The sequence below is a fragment of the Cannabis sativa genome, chromosome 3 (assembly GCF_029168945.1).
Source record: "Cannabis sativa cultivar Pink pepper isolate KNU-18-1 chromosome 3, ASM2916894v1, whole genome shotgun sequence".
Classification (NCBI taxonomy): Eukaryota; Viridiplantae; Streptophyta; class Magnoliopsida; order Rosales; family Cannabaceae; genus Cannabis; species Cannabis sativa.
Window position 1 is genome coordinate 3,433,200 of NC_083603.1, and position 18,330 is coordinate 3,451,529.

General features: G+C 37.0%; 4 protein-coding genes across 4 annotated transcripts; 1 reads left to right on the forward strand and 3 right to left on the reverse strand.

The window, feature by feature from the left end:
- Nucleotides 1-1,291: 1,291 nt before the first annotated feature.
- On the reverse strand, nt 1,292-6,644 carry LOC115709563 (ERAD-associated E3 ubiquitin-protein ligase component HRD3A). Its single transcript, XM_030637693.2, has 6 exons — nt 5,941-6,644; nt 4,718-5,209; nt 4,029-4,244; nt 2,806-3,129; nt 2,458-2,700; nt 1,292-1,725 (listed from the first exon to the last, which is right to left on the reverse strand). The coding sequence occupies exons 1-6, from the start codon at nt 6,469-6,471 to the stop codon at nt 1,480-1,482; spliced, it is 2,052 nt and encodes a 683-aa protein (XP_030493553.2). The 5' UTR covers nt 6,472-6,644; the 3' UTR covers nt 1,292-1,479.
- Nucleotides 6,645-10,816: 4,172 nt separating this feature from the next.
- On the forward strand, nt 10,817-13,889 carry LOC133035542 (uncharacterized). Its single transcript, XM_061111387.1, has 5 exons — nt 10,817-11,683; nt 11,906-12,820; nt 13,140-13,480; nt 13,531-13,656; nt 13,748-13,889. Exons 1-5 carry the CDS (start codon nt 10,817-10,819, stop codon nt 13,887-13,889), a joined length of 2,391 nt encoding a protein of 796 aa, XP_060967370.1.
- Nucleotides 13,890-15,276: 1,387 nt separating this feature from the next.
- LOC133035543 (uncharacterized) lies at nt 15,277-15,951 on the reverse strand. The gene has a single exon (XM_061111388.1). The coding sequence runs from the start codon at nt 15,949-15,951 to the stop codon at nt 15,277-15,279; it is 675 nt and encodes a 224-aa protein (XP_060967371.1).
- Nucleotides 15,952-15,987: 36 nt separating this feature from the next.
- Nucleotides 15,988-16,935, reverse strand: LOC133035544 (uncharacterized). Its single transcript, XM_061111389.1, has one exon. It carries the CDS (start codon nt 16,933-16,935, stop codon nt 15,988-15,990), a length of 948 nt encoding a protein of 315 aa, XP_060967372.1.
- Between the last annotated feature and the right edge of the window lie 1,395 nt (nt 16,936-18,330).

Consider the following 18,330-nt stretch of genomic DNA (forward strand, 5'->3'; position numbering starts at 1 on the left):
TTTATCTTGCTTTATGCATAAAAAAAATAAATTTTAACCCATCTTAACTTTACAAATTATTTATTATTCAGTAAATGTGACATCCCATCAAGGTTCTCAGAGACTTTTGGGCTCCAAGCAAACGTGTTTAAAACAATGATATACTATCATGGGTTGCGTGAATTTGAGATGCACGAAGTTTTGTTAAGAAATTGCCTTTTAGATACTTTGTTGTTCCAATTTGTTCTAAACAATTGTCTACTGCAGAGTGTTAGAGCATGTTTAGTATTATTTTCTATTTTTTGTTTTCAAAAAAGTATTTTTAGAAATAAGAACAAAAAATCATTTTTAAAGTTTTCAAAACACAAGTCGCGTTTAGTTAGTATTTTCTAAAAACAATTTTTTTATTTTTTTTATCTTTATTTTTTAAAAACTGTTTTCAAAAAACAACACCAAACAAGCTTAATTATTTTCAAAAAACAATTTTTTATTTTTAAAAATAAAAAATAAATTTTTAGTTATAATGTCAAACATACAATTAAATTTTAGTTGAGAAGGTGGTGTCTACTGTCTTGTATTTGTCTTTAGAGCTCAAGAAATGTGTCTTATGCACTACTTTGGTTATGGTGCTATAGAAAATATATCAAACGCTACAACTAATATAAAGGTCATATTGTATTCTGAATGCTTAAATTAATGAATCGCTGATTTTATTTTTAAAATAATAATAATGAAAAAATCAATTGAAAACAATGCAATAGTCTATAAGAGGTTTGTACCGATACCGTAACCATTAAATTAACGAATACTACTATAAAAAAAAATTTCCACGATAGATTTTTAGACATAAAGATTGAGAAAGACGTTGTAATATGAGGATGTAATTAATAAAAGGTTAGGATTTTTTTCCTTTTTTCTTCTATTGTTTTGCAATTAATGGGAAATGGGTAAAGTAAAGAACACAAATTAATTTATCCATTCATTTAAATTTATACATCTAAATATGATCATATCATTAGTTAAGGCTTTCTATTACTAATTGTGCTTAACCTACTAATTACGTTACAATACAAGAATAAATATAGCAATGTTCAATGTGTTTTAACTAAATCAACAACACAACCCAATTAACCATTGAATAAAAAAGATTTCAATTTCAGTTCTTTTTTACTCTCTAATGAATCAACTTGAATATCTATAGCAGATCAGTCAATTCCAATTTTCCAAACCAGAATTTGGAATCTTATAAAATTCTATGAAAATTACTAAAAAGAAAAATCATATGACATTTATCCTAGTTCCAACTTCTCTATGGTACAAACAATACAATGTTAAAATTTTATAACATGGATAATAATTCTTTGGAGACTACTAAATCTAGAGTGTCACAGTAGTAAAAGGACCTATACATCAAAAGTATCGAAAGAGAAGGTGTCTTAACTAGGTACCTTTGTTTGAGTTGAGACAGCCTCTCCCCACCCATATAGTCTCGGAACTACATCAATTAGGTACAGGTTCCATATGGTCGTCAGGGCGGTGTGGTTCGGGAATATCTCCTGCTGCTGCTGCTGCAGCTGCAGCGGCTACAACAACAGCCTGTCGGCGTTGTCTCTCGCGAAGATATAGAACGGTAATGAGACAGACGAAAAGTGTTAGAATAGTTGCGTTTCCTTCCTCTAAGAGCACATTCTCTACCCATTCCTCCACTTTCGGATAGGCTTCGGGTAATGAATCAATAAAGTGAACCTACATGTAAAAAATGTTGGAATTTTAGTTACAATTACACCCAAAATGCTTTCACCAAATAATTACAGTAAAAATCACACTTTTTATTATTATTATTATTAGGTTAATTACAATTTTTACTTCAAACTTTGACATGTACTAAATTGTGCTCTTTGAATGTTTCAATCCGTTAAAATTTTCTCTTAACTATTGATATTGTTGGATTTAAAAAATTATGTTTCATTTTCCGTTAGGATGAAAGTTTAAGGTACACCATTTGATACATTTCAAAGTTAGGGGATAAGATATGGTAGATATCAAAATTCACAGGGCACGATTTAGTAGATGGACAATTTTTATGTTGGTAAAATTGAACAAATCCTTGGACCCAACAATCTCATACTTTGGGAGGAATTTTGAACCGTTTGAAAAGTTAAGAGAACATGATTTAGTATATGTAAAAGTTCGGGAGCAAGGAATATATAACAAAAGCTACAAATCCAAAACATATATTTTTTAAAATGTTCCATTTATTAGTGTTTGTGTGTAGATATTAGCATTCAGATTAAAAACCCTATAATTGATTATTCAGAAAATTCCAGGAATCCCAAGATTTGTCCCAAATTCTCAATGAGCAGACACTGAAAACTCTACTAATGGGGATGATGACAGTCATGCTCAAGTATTATTAGTTTCTTTGTATATTCTAAATGGGGTTTTATCAAGTAAGTACTACTGGGGAAGGACACTTACCAGGAAACTATCGGCGTAGTTTTTACGTATCCAAAGGCTCATGAGTGCCAGTGTGACGGGCAATTTTGCATTACGATCAACCACTAGTGCTTGGTCATAGTATCTCTTAGCCAGATGAAGATCTAGAGGTAGCCCTTGACCATGCTCATACATGTAACCAAGATTAAACATGGCTTGTGCATTAGATTGTGCCTTGGCATGCTGGTAAGCATCGGCTGCACGTTCATAATCTCTCTCGGTACCCTATTTAAGGAAGTATAAAAACATAGAAAGCTTTAGTTAAAATGAGAGGGTAAAAAAAAAGGATCAAGCAACTCGACTTTTGTTAATATATTTTAAAAGACATACCCGGCCATAATAATATGCATCACCAATCAGCAAAGCAGCATGCTCGTTGCCCTGTTCAGAAGCTTGCCACCACAGAAAATGTGCACGCTGGTGCCTTTCAGCATCGGTGCACAATCCAGACTCTCCCATGCACAAGCTTTGTTCTCCGTATTTATCGAGAATCCATGCGGCATTACTTTGTGCTACCTCATAACCTAGGTCAGCCATCCTTGAATACAAAAATAATGCCTTACCAACATCCCCTTTCAAGTATGCTTCCAGCGCCCATCTAGACAAGGAACTCCATGGTCCTCGCTCTGCCACAAGTTTATATAATGCAGTTGCCTGAAAACAATTGAAGTTGTTCATGAAGCAGTACCCAATTATCAATAATGTGAGTATGTTTAGTATATCTTAGTTTTACTTATGGAAGTTTTTGGGGTTTGAGACCAAACCAGTGTTTTTTTTACATAATATTGTAATGTTTGTATATCTCTTTTTCCAAAGCTCTTTCAAGGAGTGGAACAGAAAATTTCAGCTGATTGAATAGAATATAAATTAAGATCTTCATATCATAAAATAAATGGTATATGCATTTACAGAGTTCTCAAACATGTATATGGCCACTAAAGATTCAAGCACCAAGTACAATATAGGGTCAAGAATATAAATTATATCATCTTAGTTTAAGTCTAGCCAACCCCAAGATGGTGTACCATTCTTAAATATTTTATAGTGTGTGAAGATATTCATTCTAGAAGGGACGGCACGGGACAATCAATTGAGATACATCTCAGTTCCATAGCATCAAAGCAAACTATTTTTAAAAGACTAGGGGACAGAAAAATCTTCATCTATTTATATTATAGCTAGAAGCTACTATTTCTTCTCGCTTCGACTTTCACCTTACTTCGATGCATGCTAAAGAACACACTTAATAAAGAGTCTGATGTTAAGCATACCTTGGTTCAACCATAATTTCACGAAACTTATCATCGTTCTGTGACAAAGTAAAGAGCACTACACTAACTGTATACAAGTTCACTGACCTAACCTACTAAGGGTCCTAAGGGATCAGGTCCACGAAACATGATAGTCAAACTAAGAAATGAACCAGTTAAGCGTGCAATATAATGAAAATAATCATTTTTATTAGAAAAAATATCAGAGAAATGTAGGAGCAAGTAAAATAAACAAACAGGGAGATCAGATAGAAAGATTAAAAATAATAATGATGAGTTTACCATAACGAGATCCTTCTTGAGCCCAACACCCATATGAAACATCTTTGCCAGTTGGTAGAATGCCTTCGGTTGACCAGCATTGGCAGCATACAGGAAGTATTGACAAGCAGCTTTCACATCCCTCTTTACCCCAATCCCTTTAAAATACATAACTCCCAAATTATAGTGCCCACCAGCTTCGTCATTCTCAGCAGCCTTCTCAAAATACTCTTTCGCCTGTTGTGAAATAGGTCTTACAAATCAATATATAATGATTCTTGAATTTAGTGCACAGAGTAGAAAACATATATTTACATCTCTCCACCAAGTAATGAAAACTAGAGGTAAACAATAATACTTGTCCATGAGCATTGGAAAAAACTTCTTGTTCACATAAAGATCATTAATTTGGGAAAGTGAAGGGGTTACAAGGTCCTCTCATTTGTATAGCAGCTAAAATGACTGCTTAAAAAATCCAAGTCCTACACTGAAATCTTCTGTCTTCTCCGTCTACATTTCAATCAAATGTGTAAACACAAGATTCCAATTAAGCTTTCCTAATAGAAAGTCCTTGCCTCATACTACCTTACAAACTACAGATTTACAATATTATTCTCACCAAAATAAAATTCTATGATAGAAAAAGGCAGTCAGGTTAAGCAATTTAGACCAAAATCTAAAAAAACTTTAAACAACAGAGACAGTCTCACCTTAGTGTAATTTTTCTTTTCTACTCCATATCCCTTGACATACAGATAACCCATTCCGTTGTAAGCAGAATAAAGCTGCTGCTTTGATGCAAGTGCGAGCCATTCCACAGCTTTTGTGTAGTTCCTTTCCACCCCAGCTCCCCTAGCATATATTTCTCCAAGGAGCTCCATTGCCCTTGGCTCACCTTTCTCCACAGCCTTCAAAAACCAAGACAATGCTTTCTTATGGTCACGCCGCAGACCCCTTAATCCAAAATAGTAGAAAAGACCAATCTTATACATGGCACCAGCATTGCCTTTCTGCGCCTGGTATTCCAAAATTTGAAAATCTTCATCCTCTTCTCCTCGAGATTTCCTCAAAGCCTCCTTATTCTCCTCTGCTCCATTGTGAATCCTCACCGGTTCAATGACCGGTGAATCCTTCGAAATCAAGAAGCTATTCACTGCTACTTCAGCTAATTCTGAATAGAGTTTCACCGCCTTTTCATACATCTATAACCAAACCAATCAAACACATAAATCAAATCCTAACAAACCACACATTTACCAAAGAAATTTGCCAAACTAACAACTTGAAATTATAAAATTTGCAAAATAACCACATTGAATTTGCACTGTACAACCACTCATTATTTCGCTATAAACACCATCAAATGAGCAATATGGTCGATATGTGACTATAAATTTACACTATGCAACCAGTAAATGACTATTTTCATATTGTTAGTTTGGCAAATTTCCCACAAACTACACATTTACTGCAAATTTCAAATCTATAAAAATCAAATGTATCTATCCAAATAAGTTGTTTAAACAAATTTATATACATCTATAACCAAACCAATCAAACAAATAAATAAAATCCTAACAAACCACACATTTACTTTTGATATTTGCCAAACTAACAACTTGAAATTGTAAAATTTACAAAATAACCACAATGAATTTACACTATGAGAACATAAAATGCGACCATTACAGTGTAATTATGAGCGACCAAACGTGTTTATTTTGCTAATAAATTTTTCAAAAGAGTTATTTTACTAATAATTTTTTTCATAAAGACCATAAATTTTCACTCTACGACCAGCAAATTCAATGTGATTTTTTCCCTAAATATAACATTTTCATATTGTTAGTTAGCAAATTTCTCACAAACCACACATTTACTGCAAATTTCAAATATATAAAATCAAATTCACAGTTGAATTAAGTGTTCATACATCTTGTTTGAAGTAAGTATACGCAAGAGACATCTTAGACTGCATATTACCCCCCTCAGCAGCGAAATGATGATACATGAAAGCCTTCCCTTTATTCTTCTCCTTCATCTGTCCTGTACCGTAAAGAAACCCTAGAACAGATTGAGCATGAGAATGACCAGACGCAGCAGCCGCCTCGATCTCCGCCGCACCTTCTTCCATGACCAATTCCTCGCCGGTACTCACAGCTCTGACCATCTTCAACACACCTGAGTAGTACATCGCGTCGGACTCAGAACCTGGCTCGGCGGAGGACAAGTCAGGCTCAAAGATCGGTCTCCACGAACCAGGATCGAGTTCTTCGTCGGACTTGTGGGGATCGGAATCCCCGAACTCGTCCCACTCGGGCGAGTCATTGTGAGTGGAATCTGTAGGGTTTTCATCGGGCGGTGAGTCCTTGAGATCGTCTTGAAGAACGAGGAGAACGGATCGAGCGTAGAGAGAGATTGGGAAGAGAGAGAAAATGAGGAGAGAGAAGACAAAGCTTCGCATTTTTTATTTTTATTTTTATTTATTTATTTAGAAATTAAAATGGGAAAATGAGAGGTTGAAGAAGATGATGAATTGGACTGTGGTGAGGGGTAAAATTGGAACATCATTTACATTTATATATGTTTGGATTGCCACGTCGAGTGTTGTCACTTGTCCAATCATATTCCGCCACGTCAGTAATTTTGTTGAATAACTGTAATATCATATAAAACAAAGAAATTTTTTTTTTTTTTTTTTTTGAGAAAAAAACTGCTATTATTAAAAAGATGAGTCCCTAATAATAACAGAGATAATTGGGGAAGGAGTTTCCCCCAACCAAGTGTAATCTTCATCCAATCGAAGAGCAAATTTAGCTAAAGCATGAGCTGCTTCATTAGCATCTCTTTTTACATGAGATACTTTCACTCTAGGAAAGAAGGATAAAAGATAAGAGACATCTTCTACTAAATCATAGAAAGGAGCTAAAGACTTAGTAGAAGAAGCCTTATTAAGAGCATTAACTACCACCAATGCATCTGACTCAATGAAAGAAATTGGAAGCTGAAGTTGAAGAGCCCACTGAAGGCTATGAAATAAAGCAGCAACCTCCATTTCTTTAGGCGAAAAAGTCCCAGGGAAAGGCTTGGAAAGGCCAGCAATAACAAAGCCATGATGATCTCGGAGAATCGCACCAAAGCCTATTACAGCACCTGCTTCAGTACATGCCGCATCTACATTTAATTTATAGCAGCCTTCATCAGGTGGCTTCCATTGAGGCCTTGTCTTCTCAGATGCGTCCACAGGATTCGAAGCATTGCAGCTGGTAGAAGATAAACCAGAAGCACATTTCTGTTGTGTAGCAGCCATTTTGTATTGAGTTAAATAATTGGAAGCAAAAGAACAAAGAATGGGTGCAGGTTTCGGTTTAGTGCCATGAATCTCTTTATTCCTTTCAGACCAAATACACCAGAGGAGGCATGTGATAATTTCTAAATCATTGTCATTGTGGACAGCAGCAAGATGGGAATAAATATCAAATCCTTTAATGTTAGCAATGTTGGGAATGAAAACATTAAAGTGAAACTTATCCCATACCAACTTAGCTCTGTGACAACGAAAGAGAGCATGTCCGACTGATTCCCAACTACATTTGCAAAGAGCACAAGCAGCAGAAGAGGCAATTTTTCGGTGTGCGAGATTGACTGCTGTAGGAAGAGCATCATTCACAAGTCTCCAAGCAAATATTTTGACTTTTTTGGGAAGTTGGAGTGACCATAATCGATTCCACCATTTCCTATTGGTGGATGATGATGAATGATCATCTTGTGAGTCCAAACTAACAGCAAGGTGATATCCGGATTGCACTGTATAACATCCAGAATCCGAATGGTGCCACATAATCTTATCATCTTTGGGAAAAAGACTCAACGGAATAGAAAGAATACGTTGAACATCCAAGTCCCCAAAATGCTGCTGCAATAACTGAATATCCCACTGCCTATTTGAATTTATGTAGTGCTCAACAGTAAAAAGAGGGTCTCCACCATAATGATAGGGAGTGAAGGTAGTATTACCAGGTAACCAAGGATCCCTTGCACATCTAACAGTTTGCCCATTACAATTTTCATTTATACATTTATAATTTACTTTTCATTTATTTATATTTTTATGATTAATTTTTTATTTATTTATAAAAATAAAAATAACATAATTTCAAAATAGAAATTGTTTAACATGGAGAAAGAAACAACTTTTATAGAATGAAAACAACATAACTTCAAAATAAAAACAACTTTTATAAAAAGAAATAATATATAAAGAAAAACATAAAAGTAAAAAAATAAAATAAAATGTCTTATACCCTATAATTTTTTAGTCAACCTCCATATTTAAAATTAAATGTTGGAATTTTTTTTTAATTTTTTTTTTCATCCTAATATTCTATTATACGATGTTTGTTTAAAAATTTTCAGTACTGTAAACTATTTGAATTTTTTTTAAAATTTTATAAAGATGATGTTGCAACTAATAAATACCACCATAGAAAAAAATACTTTGACATGTATTTTCGGACATAAAAATTAACTAAAAGATTATATAAGAGAATGACGGTATTACTCTTATATATCCAAATAAGTGAAAAATGTTGTTAATATATCTCTAGAATGTAATATGCATTTTGTAGAGAAAAATTTATTTTTATTAGTTTTTTGTTAAGGATGTATTATCTAAAACTTTATGTATGTGGAAGTGGAACAGTTTGCTTTAAGTTAATGAAGATTTTTTTTTAGTCCTCCATGATAAGTGTTTTTTTTTTAAAGAGAAATTTTTTATTAAACAACAATGTTATGCAGGATTCGACACGTCTAGCATAAAGGCTTGACGAGCACAAGGAGGTACAATCCCAATCTAAAGAGCACTTACTTTGTGAATCAAAGCATACATTTTTATGTAACAATTTTAATTTGATCTAGCAACCTATTAATATCACGACAACTGTCTTCCTTTTTTTATGATTTATTGAACAACTTGTAAACTGTTGAGAATCATGGAGTTCCATTTCAAAACCAATTGGTGATAAGTGGAGCAGTCCATGTTTTTATATATGACTCAATACTTTTACCTTTAATCCACGTGGAACAATGTTATCTAATATCTCCCGCAAGATAGTGACTATTTTTACCAATCTTGAATCACCTTATCATAAGGGCATCTCCAATGAGGAAACCCAAATTTGATGTTAAATCAACACTAAAAAATTACTATTTCAACACTAATTTTTTTTTTCAATTCCAACCACAATACTAAAAATTACACCAAATTTCATATTCTTTATTATTTTATTATTTTATTAATATAATAAGAATATTTTAATACTAAATTTATATAATTATTTACTTTTTCTTCTTAAAAGTATTATTTAATTATTAAAAATATTTTTTTAAAAAAATAGTGTGGTCTACAGCTAAATAGTGGGACACTGTAGACAAAATCATTTATGAGGATAGCTTTAGTGTTTTATTGGAGTAAATATAGTGTGAAACTATACTATATTTAGTATTTTAGAGTTCGGTTGAAGATGGACTAAGTAGTGTCATTTGCTTTTGTTCGTGGCTGGGAGTACTATTTTGTTCATAGGACAACAATGTTCTCTAATATAGACAATTCAATTCACTCCATGATAAATGTTAAAAAAAGTAAAAAATAATATGGTGAGGACAAACAAATATTAAGTAGTTATTTCGTTAAAAATAAATATTTAAATTTATACTTCTTACCTACTTAAAATTTTGATACTTATATTATTGGCTAATTAGCAATTTAAAAAGGGAAATTTGACAATACATGCTTAAAAATAGCATGTGTTGTTTTAATATGTTAGCCAAAAAATAGTTCAAAAAATAACCTCCAATTAAGATTAATCCCAATAATACCCTCCCCATTTCAAATTACCACTCTCTCTCTAACTCTCTCTTTTCTCTCTCTCTCTGTCTCTCGTTCTCACGCAACCCAAACGACACCCACCCTCCCCTAACCGGACCACCACCTCAAGTCACCGGACCACCAACGACAACCCACCAAGCCTGCTACGAAACCCCACCCGACCCCAACAAAACCACCACCTCCAGACGAAATCGCGAAATCGCGAAATCCACCACCTCCAGACGACATCGCGACATCGCGAAAACTTTGAAGACCAAATCGTGGAAGCCCGTAACATATCGTGAAACACAGAGAGACGAGCACCAGACCATTGGAGACGATATCGTGAAACCCCAAACTCGCGACACCCCTACACAAAACCCAGATCCGAAACAGTAAAAAAGGTATTTGTCTAAACTTTTTTATTGTTTTGATTAGTTTTTATTTGTTTGTGCTTCATTTTAAAGAAATGTATTTACTTTATTTTGAAAAATTTTTGATTTCGTTTGAATTTCATTCATGCCGATCTGTGTTCTGGTTTTTGCACAATTTGCGACGTGTCGCGACTATGTTCACGACATAGCGCGACATCGTCTTGGGAAAGTTCAAAATTTATAAGAAACCGTTTGTTTATCGACATTTTAGCGATACATTAGCGAGCCACTTCGCGATATATAGTGTTGAGTGTGTAGGTTTCATGATTTTATCGACTTGTATGTGTTTGGCGACATGTTTGCGATTTGGTTAGCGATATATGACAGTTGTACCTAGGATTCATGTGTTTTTATCGTCCTGTTTGTTGTTAGCGATATGGTAGCGACATAATAGCGACATAGTTAGCGATATGATTAGCAGTAACCTGTATTATGTTTCACGATAATTAGCGACATAGTGCGACATCTTTAACGACATACTTCTAACAAATTTGTTGACAATTTTGCAGATGGCACCTGAACTTAAACTTCCAATTTCCTCTCATTTCACGGGACGTCTTACCTATCGGGGTACAGATAGGTTCAGATATATCAAGGCCAAGTTTACTGAGATGGATTTGGTTGAGACAGTGAAGGCTAGTCCTTTCGGACACTTTTGGGAAGCTGGAGAGTTGACTTTCTCCGGCGCGTTGGTCCACAGCCTCCTCTTAAGAAAAATGAAAGTGGACACAGAGAAGGATGATGAGGTTTGGTTTCATGTAGGGAGAAATGACATGAGATTCGGACGGATAGAGTTTGGACTCATTACTGGCTTACCTATGGGTAGTGCCCCTACAGACGAGGAAATACACGCCAAGTCCAACGACCATCTAGTTCGGACTTATTTTGAAGGGAAGAGTTCTGTTCAGTTGGACTCCCTTATGCTCCAACTTGAGAGGTGCGAAGATAAAGATGATGCCTACAAGCTTGGACTGATCGCTTTCATTGAAGGTGTATTAGTATCAAAGGAGGGCAATGTCCAAGTTTGGCCTGAGATGTTGAAGTTTGTTAACGATCTCGAATTCTTCTTTAAGTATCCGTGGGGCGAGCGCGCTTTCCGTAAGCTGATGGAGACATTAGGAAAGAATATGCAACATTACAAGGATAATGTTGACAAGAAGAAGGGGAAGAAGATTGCTCAGGAGGCAAAGTACACTGTTAGTGGCTATGTGCCTGCCTTTCAGTACTGGGCATACGAAGCAATTGAGAAGTTGGGGAAGAAGTATGACCACTGCAACGGGACCAAGTTCCCCAGAATGTTGAGCTGGAAAACACCGGAGGGCCAGCGGAAACAAGATGTGAAGGCAACCGACATTGCACTGTTATTCAACAGTCGGGTATGTTTCTTAACTGTTCAGTATTTTATTTAAATTTATTGAAAATGAACATTCGCGACATTGTTCGCGATGTGTTAGCGACATTATGCGATATCGCAAAAAGAAATTGCCACATCGCTTATCGCGACATATGTCGCGACATGTTAGCGACATGTAGCGACATTGTGCTGCATGTTTACAATTATCATAATATTTGACTTCTGTGTTCCTTTTTTGTTTCAGTTGGTGGTGAAGAAGTGCTTGTTTCCCCGGCCCAGTGAAGAGGCATACTTTAAGAGTATTAATGAGGGTAAAGCCCCTCTTTGCTTTGAGATGGACGTAGAACAAACGGTAGACGTTGATGGTACACAGGAGTCCGTGTTTGAAACTCAAGCGAAGACCATCAACGAGGCCGTCACAAAGGCAAATTTAGTTCCACCACCACCGGCACCTGAAGTACACGAGCCATCTACTTCAGCAGGTCCTTCTGCTCCAACCAGTACAACTATGGACACTGACCTTGTAAAGAGGTTGGATAGTATTGAGGCCCGGCTGGAGAAGCTTGAGTCCCAGCAGGAAGCCGTCATGTTGGCACAGACGGGGTTAGTAAATAGCCATCTCAGCATGAGGCGGTCCTTCACAGATAGTCAGAAAGATCTGAAGGAGACTCTACTGGCTAAGATGGACGAGTTGATGGCTATGGTAAAAGGAGCGGCCACACCTGGAGAGCCCACACCTGCACCGCAAAATGAGGAAGAACCGGCGAGTGATAACGAAGATGTCTTCCCAGAAGATTGGGAAGCAGATGATAACGAGGCACCGTCAACTCCATTGGAAGCAATTATCACGGCCATTGGGGATACACAATCACAGGACGAAGTCCTACTTCTACCTGGACCCACAGAAAATGTGCCATTTGTGAGGAAGAGGAAGCCGCCAAAGTACTTGAACGACTACACTGCGGAAAAGAAAAAGAGGCGAGTTCTTCCGAAGAACGTAGACCCGGAGAGACCAGCAGACCGTAGATTGCTTCGTACGTTCAAGAGGTGGTTGATTGGAGACATTCCCAATGCTCGACCTAGGAATGTGCACACCGGTGTTGGCGATGTGAAGTTCTTCACAGTTTTATTTCTTAGGTCGGAGTGGCTTCACGATGATGTAAGTATTTAATCATTAATTAGTTTTTTTTTTCTGATTTTGCAACATATATGTTATTGTCGATGTGTTGGCGACATTGTCGCGACATTGCTGCTGATACTGATGTTTTTTTGCTTTCTGTTTTATTTGTCGACATGTCGCGACATTGTGACGACATTATCGCGACATGGGGCACTTTTTTATTGCTTCTGTTTAACGACATGTCGCGACATTGTCACGACATTGTCGCGACATTAGGCAAATTTTTCTGGCGACATTGTTCGCGACGTTTCGCGACTTTATTTACGACATTGATTAATCTTCTCTTTTTTGTATGCAGCACATAGATGCCATATCACACTTGATGAGGAGGAGACGCCATCATTTTCCAGAGTTGTACCCTCAGCCAGGTGTGATTTTGGACACAACACTTCCACAATTCCTCATGGGCATTTGGAGCTGCCAGACTGGTGACAGAAGTACGTTCGAATGGCCAGATGCGGTGAACCAGTATTATCTGGGTATGGAGAGCAGATACATGCCATGTTGGAAGGATTTGAACTTCATATACTTCGTCCTGTACTTCGATCATCAAAAACATTGGGTTGCTGTTGAGGTAGATATTGATATGTGGCAGATTCGGGTGTACGATAATGATTTATCATGCACCACCGACGCACAGTTTGATGCATCATGCTACCTTGGACTGAGTTGTTTCCACATCTGCTGAGGTCTACTGGCTATTATGATCAAGTCAACAACAACATTCTCAATGTGGACTTAGGGGACAGTAGCCAACTCAAATCAATGCATGCTAGACGCATGCCAAGTGAGGTGGTTCCCCAAAGTAAAACAAGGTATTTGTTAATATAGTATATTATTATTTAATTTGCCATTACTCTTTAAATGCAGTTCAGTCTCTAAATGTGTTTGTTGTTAATTTTTCAGTGGTGATTGCGGGGTGTATGCACTTGAGTACATCGAACATCTCATGCTGAATCGGTCCTTGGACAACATTACAGACGATAGCATGAGAATGTTCAGAGATCGGTGGTGTGTAGACTTGTTTTATCAGAACTTAACTTGGTGAAATATAATTTAAAAGGGTTGTAATTTTTTTGTATTATAGACGATAGTTGTTTTTAGTACTGTACAGTTTTTATATATGGAAAAGTGTTCAATTTTAAAACTTTTACTTACATGTCGCTACAAAATCGTTAACATGTCGTTGAATGTCGAAAATTTTTAGTTTCTGAGTGTTTGTTTTCATATCGCTAAAGCATCGCGAACATGTCGCTAAAAATGTCGATAGTACAATCATGTTTTGACTCTTCAGTTGCTGTCGTTAACATGTCGCATGTATGTCGCGAAACGTCGGTACAAAAGACGTTCCCACATTAAATGGTAATTAATGTGACATTTATTATCCCGCCTAACCAACTACTTGACTATGTCGATAACATGTCGCTCTGTGTCGCGACATGTCGCGAAAATTGTCAAATTGCTTTGTGCATGACAAACATGTGTACAATTGTGTAATTCAATTTTTACATTTATTATCCCACCTTCCCAACTACTAGTTTTCTCTATAAAAGCCAATTGTCTATCTCATAAGTTACATATTTTCTTAATTTTTTTCCTCTTAAGATAATTCTCTTAGCAATGTCTACTAGAAGGAACAAGGGCAAATATCCGATTCTTACTCCTGAAGAGATCAAGCAGGAGCCTGATTGTGGGGAAATTACGCCTCAAATGCAAAAAGTGCTTGATGACATGAATCGTTTTGAAGATGAACGGCTTATGAACGAGTGGAGGTTTCTAAAACTTGAAAAAAAAATTAACAAAACAGGTGTATGGCCGGCTCCACCACCAGGGTTCCCCGAAGGCTGCCGTCGCTGCAAGTTAGGTTATTTAAATGGTAAACAGGTGAAGCCTGGATCTCTATGCAAATATTGCAAGGCTACATGTCGCTTCATGTCGCAAATGTAATCGTTAAACGTCGCTAAATATCGACTTTTCATTGAATAAATAAAAGTTCCATTAATGTCGCTAAATGTCGCTAACTTAATCGTGAAACGTCGCTATTTTTTATTTTTTCCAGAATTGATAAAAGTTCTTCCTACATCGCACCATGTCGCTAGTGTAATCGTGGAATGTCGCAGTTTTTAAATTTTTCCATAATTGATAAAAGTTCTTCCTATATCGCGACATGTCGCTAGTGTAGTCGTGGAAAGTCGCATTTTCAGGACCTTCTCCAGAATAAAATAAATTTCCAAACATGTCGTGAAAGTGTCGCTACATATCGCAAAATGTCGTGAAATACACAATTATATACAAAAATCTGAGATAGTGAGAGTAAACAACCACATACACAGAAAATAATGTCCATAAAACATAGTCATACATAAAAAAATACAAGTAACATGTCATAAACCATAATAATAATAATGCATGCAATTTCAAAACGAAAATGCTGCTCAAACCCTGGCCTTGCAAGTAGCTTTGTTGTGTCCCAATGCGCCACAGTTTGAACATTTGCGTGGTTCCTTGACTTTTTGACCGTTCGATGGAAATCGGTTAGTCCGTAGTCTTCCTGCATTGCTCTTTCTTGGACGACCTACAGGTTTCTTCTCCACTGGTACACCGATTCTCATGTTCTGCATGTGTTCTGGAAGCACCCATTCATCCTCCTCGCCCACAACATTAATTGTTGCATCGTAAGTATTCTTCCACGTCTCCTTTGTGTAATAGGGGGATGACAGAGCGTAGACACTGACATTCTGAGTAAGCGCTGCAGCACATGCATGGGGACAAGGAATTTTCAACAATTGGAACATGCCGCAAGTGCAAGTTCTCTCAACTAAGTTCACATCTCTGCCTTTTTCAAAGTCAGAACCGTCAGCACCTCTTCCAACATTAAACAATTGTGCACCGTTACGTAGGACACTTCTACGTCTACCATCCTCGTGTTGCTTTATCAAATCTTCCTCAAAATGAGTTGCCAAAGGGGTAACACACTTACTTGCCTTCTCCAGACGGTTAGCAAACCAATTTTGTAGTGTGAACCTTATGAACTCAACTAGAGTAGTTATTGGATATGCCCGGAATTCTTCAGTCACGTTGTTAAGGCTTTCTGCAGCGTTGTTTGTCATGATGTTGTACCTGTCTCCTAGACAATAAGGACGAGCCTATTTTTCTAATCCTATATTGTCAACATAAGCAGCGATGGGAGGATCCATCTGTCGGAGCACCTGCAAATGTCTATCACATTCCCTCTTCGACCATGCGTAAGCGGCCAACCATATTTGCGTGTTACATACATCAGTCTTGAACTTGTGGGTGACATTCATAGAAATATGTTTGTAGCATGCACAATGGCATGCTTCGGGGAAAATAACCTCGACAGCATGTTCAATGCTTTGATGCCTATCCGATACAAACACTAAGTTTTCAACCTCCCCAATCGCTTCCTTTAACTTCTGCAAGAAATACTTCCAAGAGTCATGATTCTCGCTGTCAACAATTGCAAAGGCAATCGGAAACAGTTGGTTATTTACATCGTACGCTACAGCAACTAGCATTGTGCCCCCAAACCTTGTCTTCAAGAACGTGCCGTCGATACTAATCACAGGACGACAAAACTTAAATCCCCTCCTACAAGCAAAGGACCGAAACGGTTTGAACCTGTTATCCTCTCGTGATAATGTCCGTAATAGTACTGGATTCTTCCGTTCCGGCACGTAAAAGTAACTGTGTAACCGACTATAAGCCGCCGCCGGCGTACCCCTCGAATACATAAGTCCCTTCTCTCGGCACCTCCAAGCCTTCTCATAGCTCATCTTGATCCCATACTCCCGAAACATATCCCTTTGTATGTCTTTAGCTTTGTACTTAGTTCCATCCGATTTGAACTTGTTCTTAATGAGGTGGCCAACAACCCACTCTTGCCGCTTGACGGTTATCGGCATGTCTAGAATCCGAGCTACATGTGTGTTCGTTGTGGAATACAAGGTAACCTCAAACATGTCACAACGTGCCCTCTTCCTCCCCCTCACTCTCCATTTCCAATTTGAACCCCTGCAAGTTGCATAAAAAACATCGGTCCCAGACTTCTTCACCATGAACTCAAAATTCATTTTCAATGCAAACCTTCAAACCACATTTTTCAATTCGATCTTATTTGTATACAGCTTGCCAACATATATTTCCCCTGAATGTGTACCAGTAAAAGAAGTTGTATAAACATTATTTTCCTCTATGTCTTCCCTTGTCCACACAATAGGTTTGAATTTTGTACAAACTTCAAAATCAGATGGTACAATACTACGAGGAGGACACAGGCGCCGCTACCGGTGCTCGGTGTTTCGTAATTTTCACTCCGAGGGGTTCTTCTTTCTTGGTCTTTCCTTTGCTCCCTTGGACGTGGTGGAGATGGTGGAGGTAGTTCTAACCTTAAAGAAGGTACTTCTATAGGTTCATGAACTTCCAACTCCGCATCACCATCCTCGTTCAAATCTACTATAGGATCATTGTTGTAAAATGCACCATCAAACTCATTGAACTGGTCAAATCCATAGTCAACCCTATTATCCTCCTCTATATTAGTAGGGGCTCGCTCATTCATCCCTACTACCGGATCCGTTTCGGGACAAAACTCCCAACAACACTTCTTGGGAGGACGAGTTGGCGGAGTAGGCCCCAAAAGCGCATGCCTTTTAACCTTAGTCACAAACAAGTGGCGCAAGTTCTCCACACTCATTTTTGCCTTCATTCTTAAGAACAATCTTACTTGACTATCTTTCACTAAAACTTCTGGCGGTATCATATTGCCTTTCATGTACATATAACACACCTCTATTTTCAGTTCATACACAATAGGGTCTATATCCAATTCTTCATACAAAATATCATTCATCTTTTCTAAAGTAGTGTCAACCTCAAACATTAACATCTTACTTTTGGGATTATTGAAAATCCAGTTGAAACCTTCAACTGCCCAAGCCCCATCATATAGTACAACTACAAACACATTCGAATCTGCAAAACAAAATGACCACAAATTATAACAAACCAATATGTCGCAAGATATCGCGAACCTATCGCTACTTATCGCGAAATAATTGCAAAATACAGTAAGTCGACAAACGTCGCGAACATGTCGAGAAAAATAAAAAATATCCACAATATAACACAATAATTCTATGTGTCGCGACTTGTGTCGCGACATGTCGATACATGTCGCTAAATGTCATCCCTAACCTCTTGTCAGCTCTTAATCGCTAAATGTCGCTAACCATGTCGAAAAATATCGCTAAAATTGCAAAAAAAACCAGTAAACTCGCAGACTTGCTGCATTTCGTGTTTCATTGACAAAGGGTGTCAAAAGGGTACATAAAAACCACGGATATGTGTAGATCTATTACTTTCAACATAAATACATCTAAATCAAACAATAATTACTAAAGAAATTACATACCCATTATTGTTTAAAGGAATGACTTTCTTAGAGTTTTGGTTGGGTTTCAAGTTCC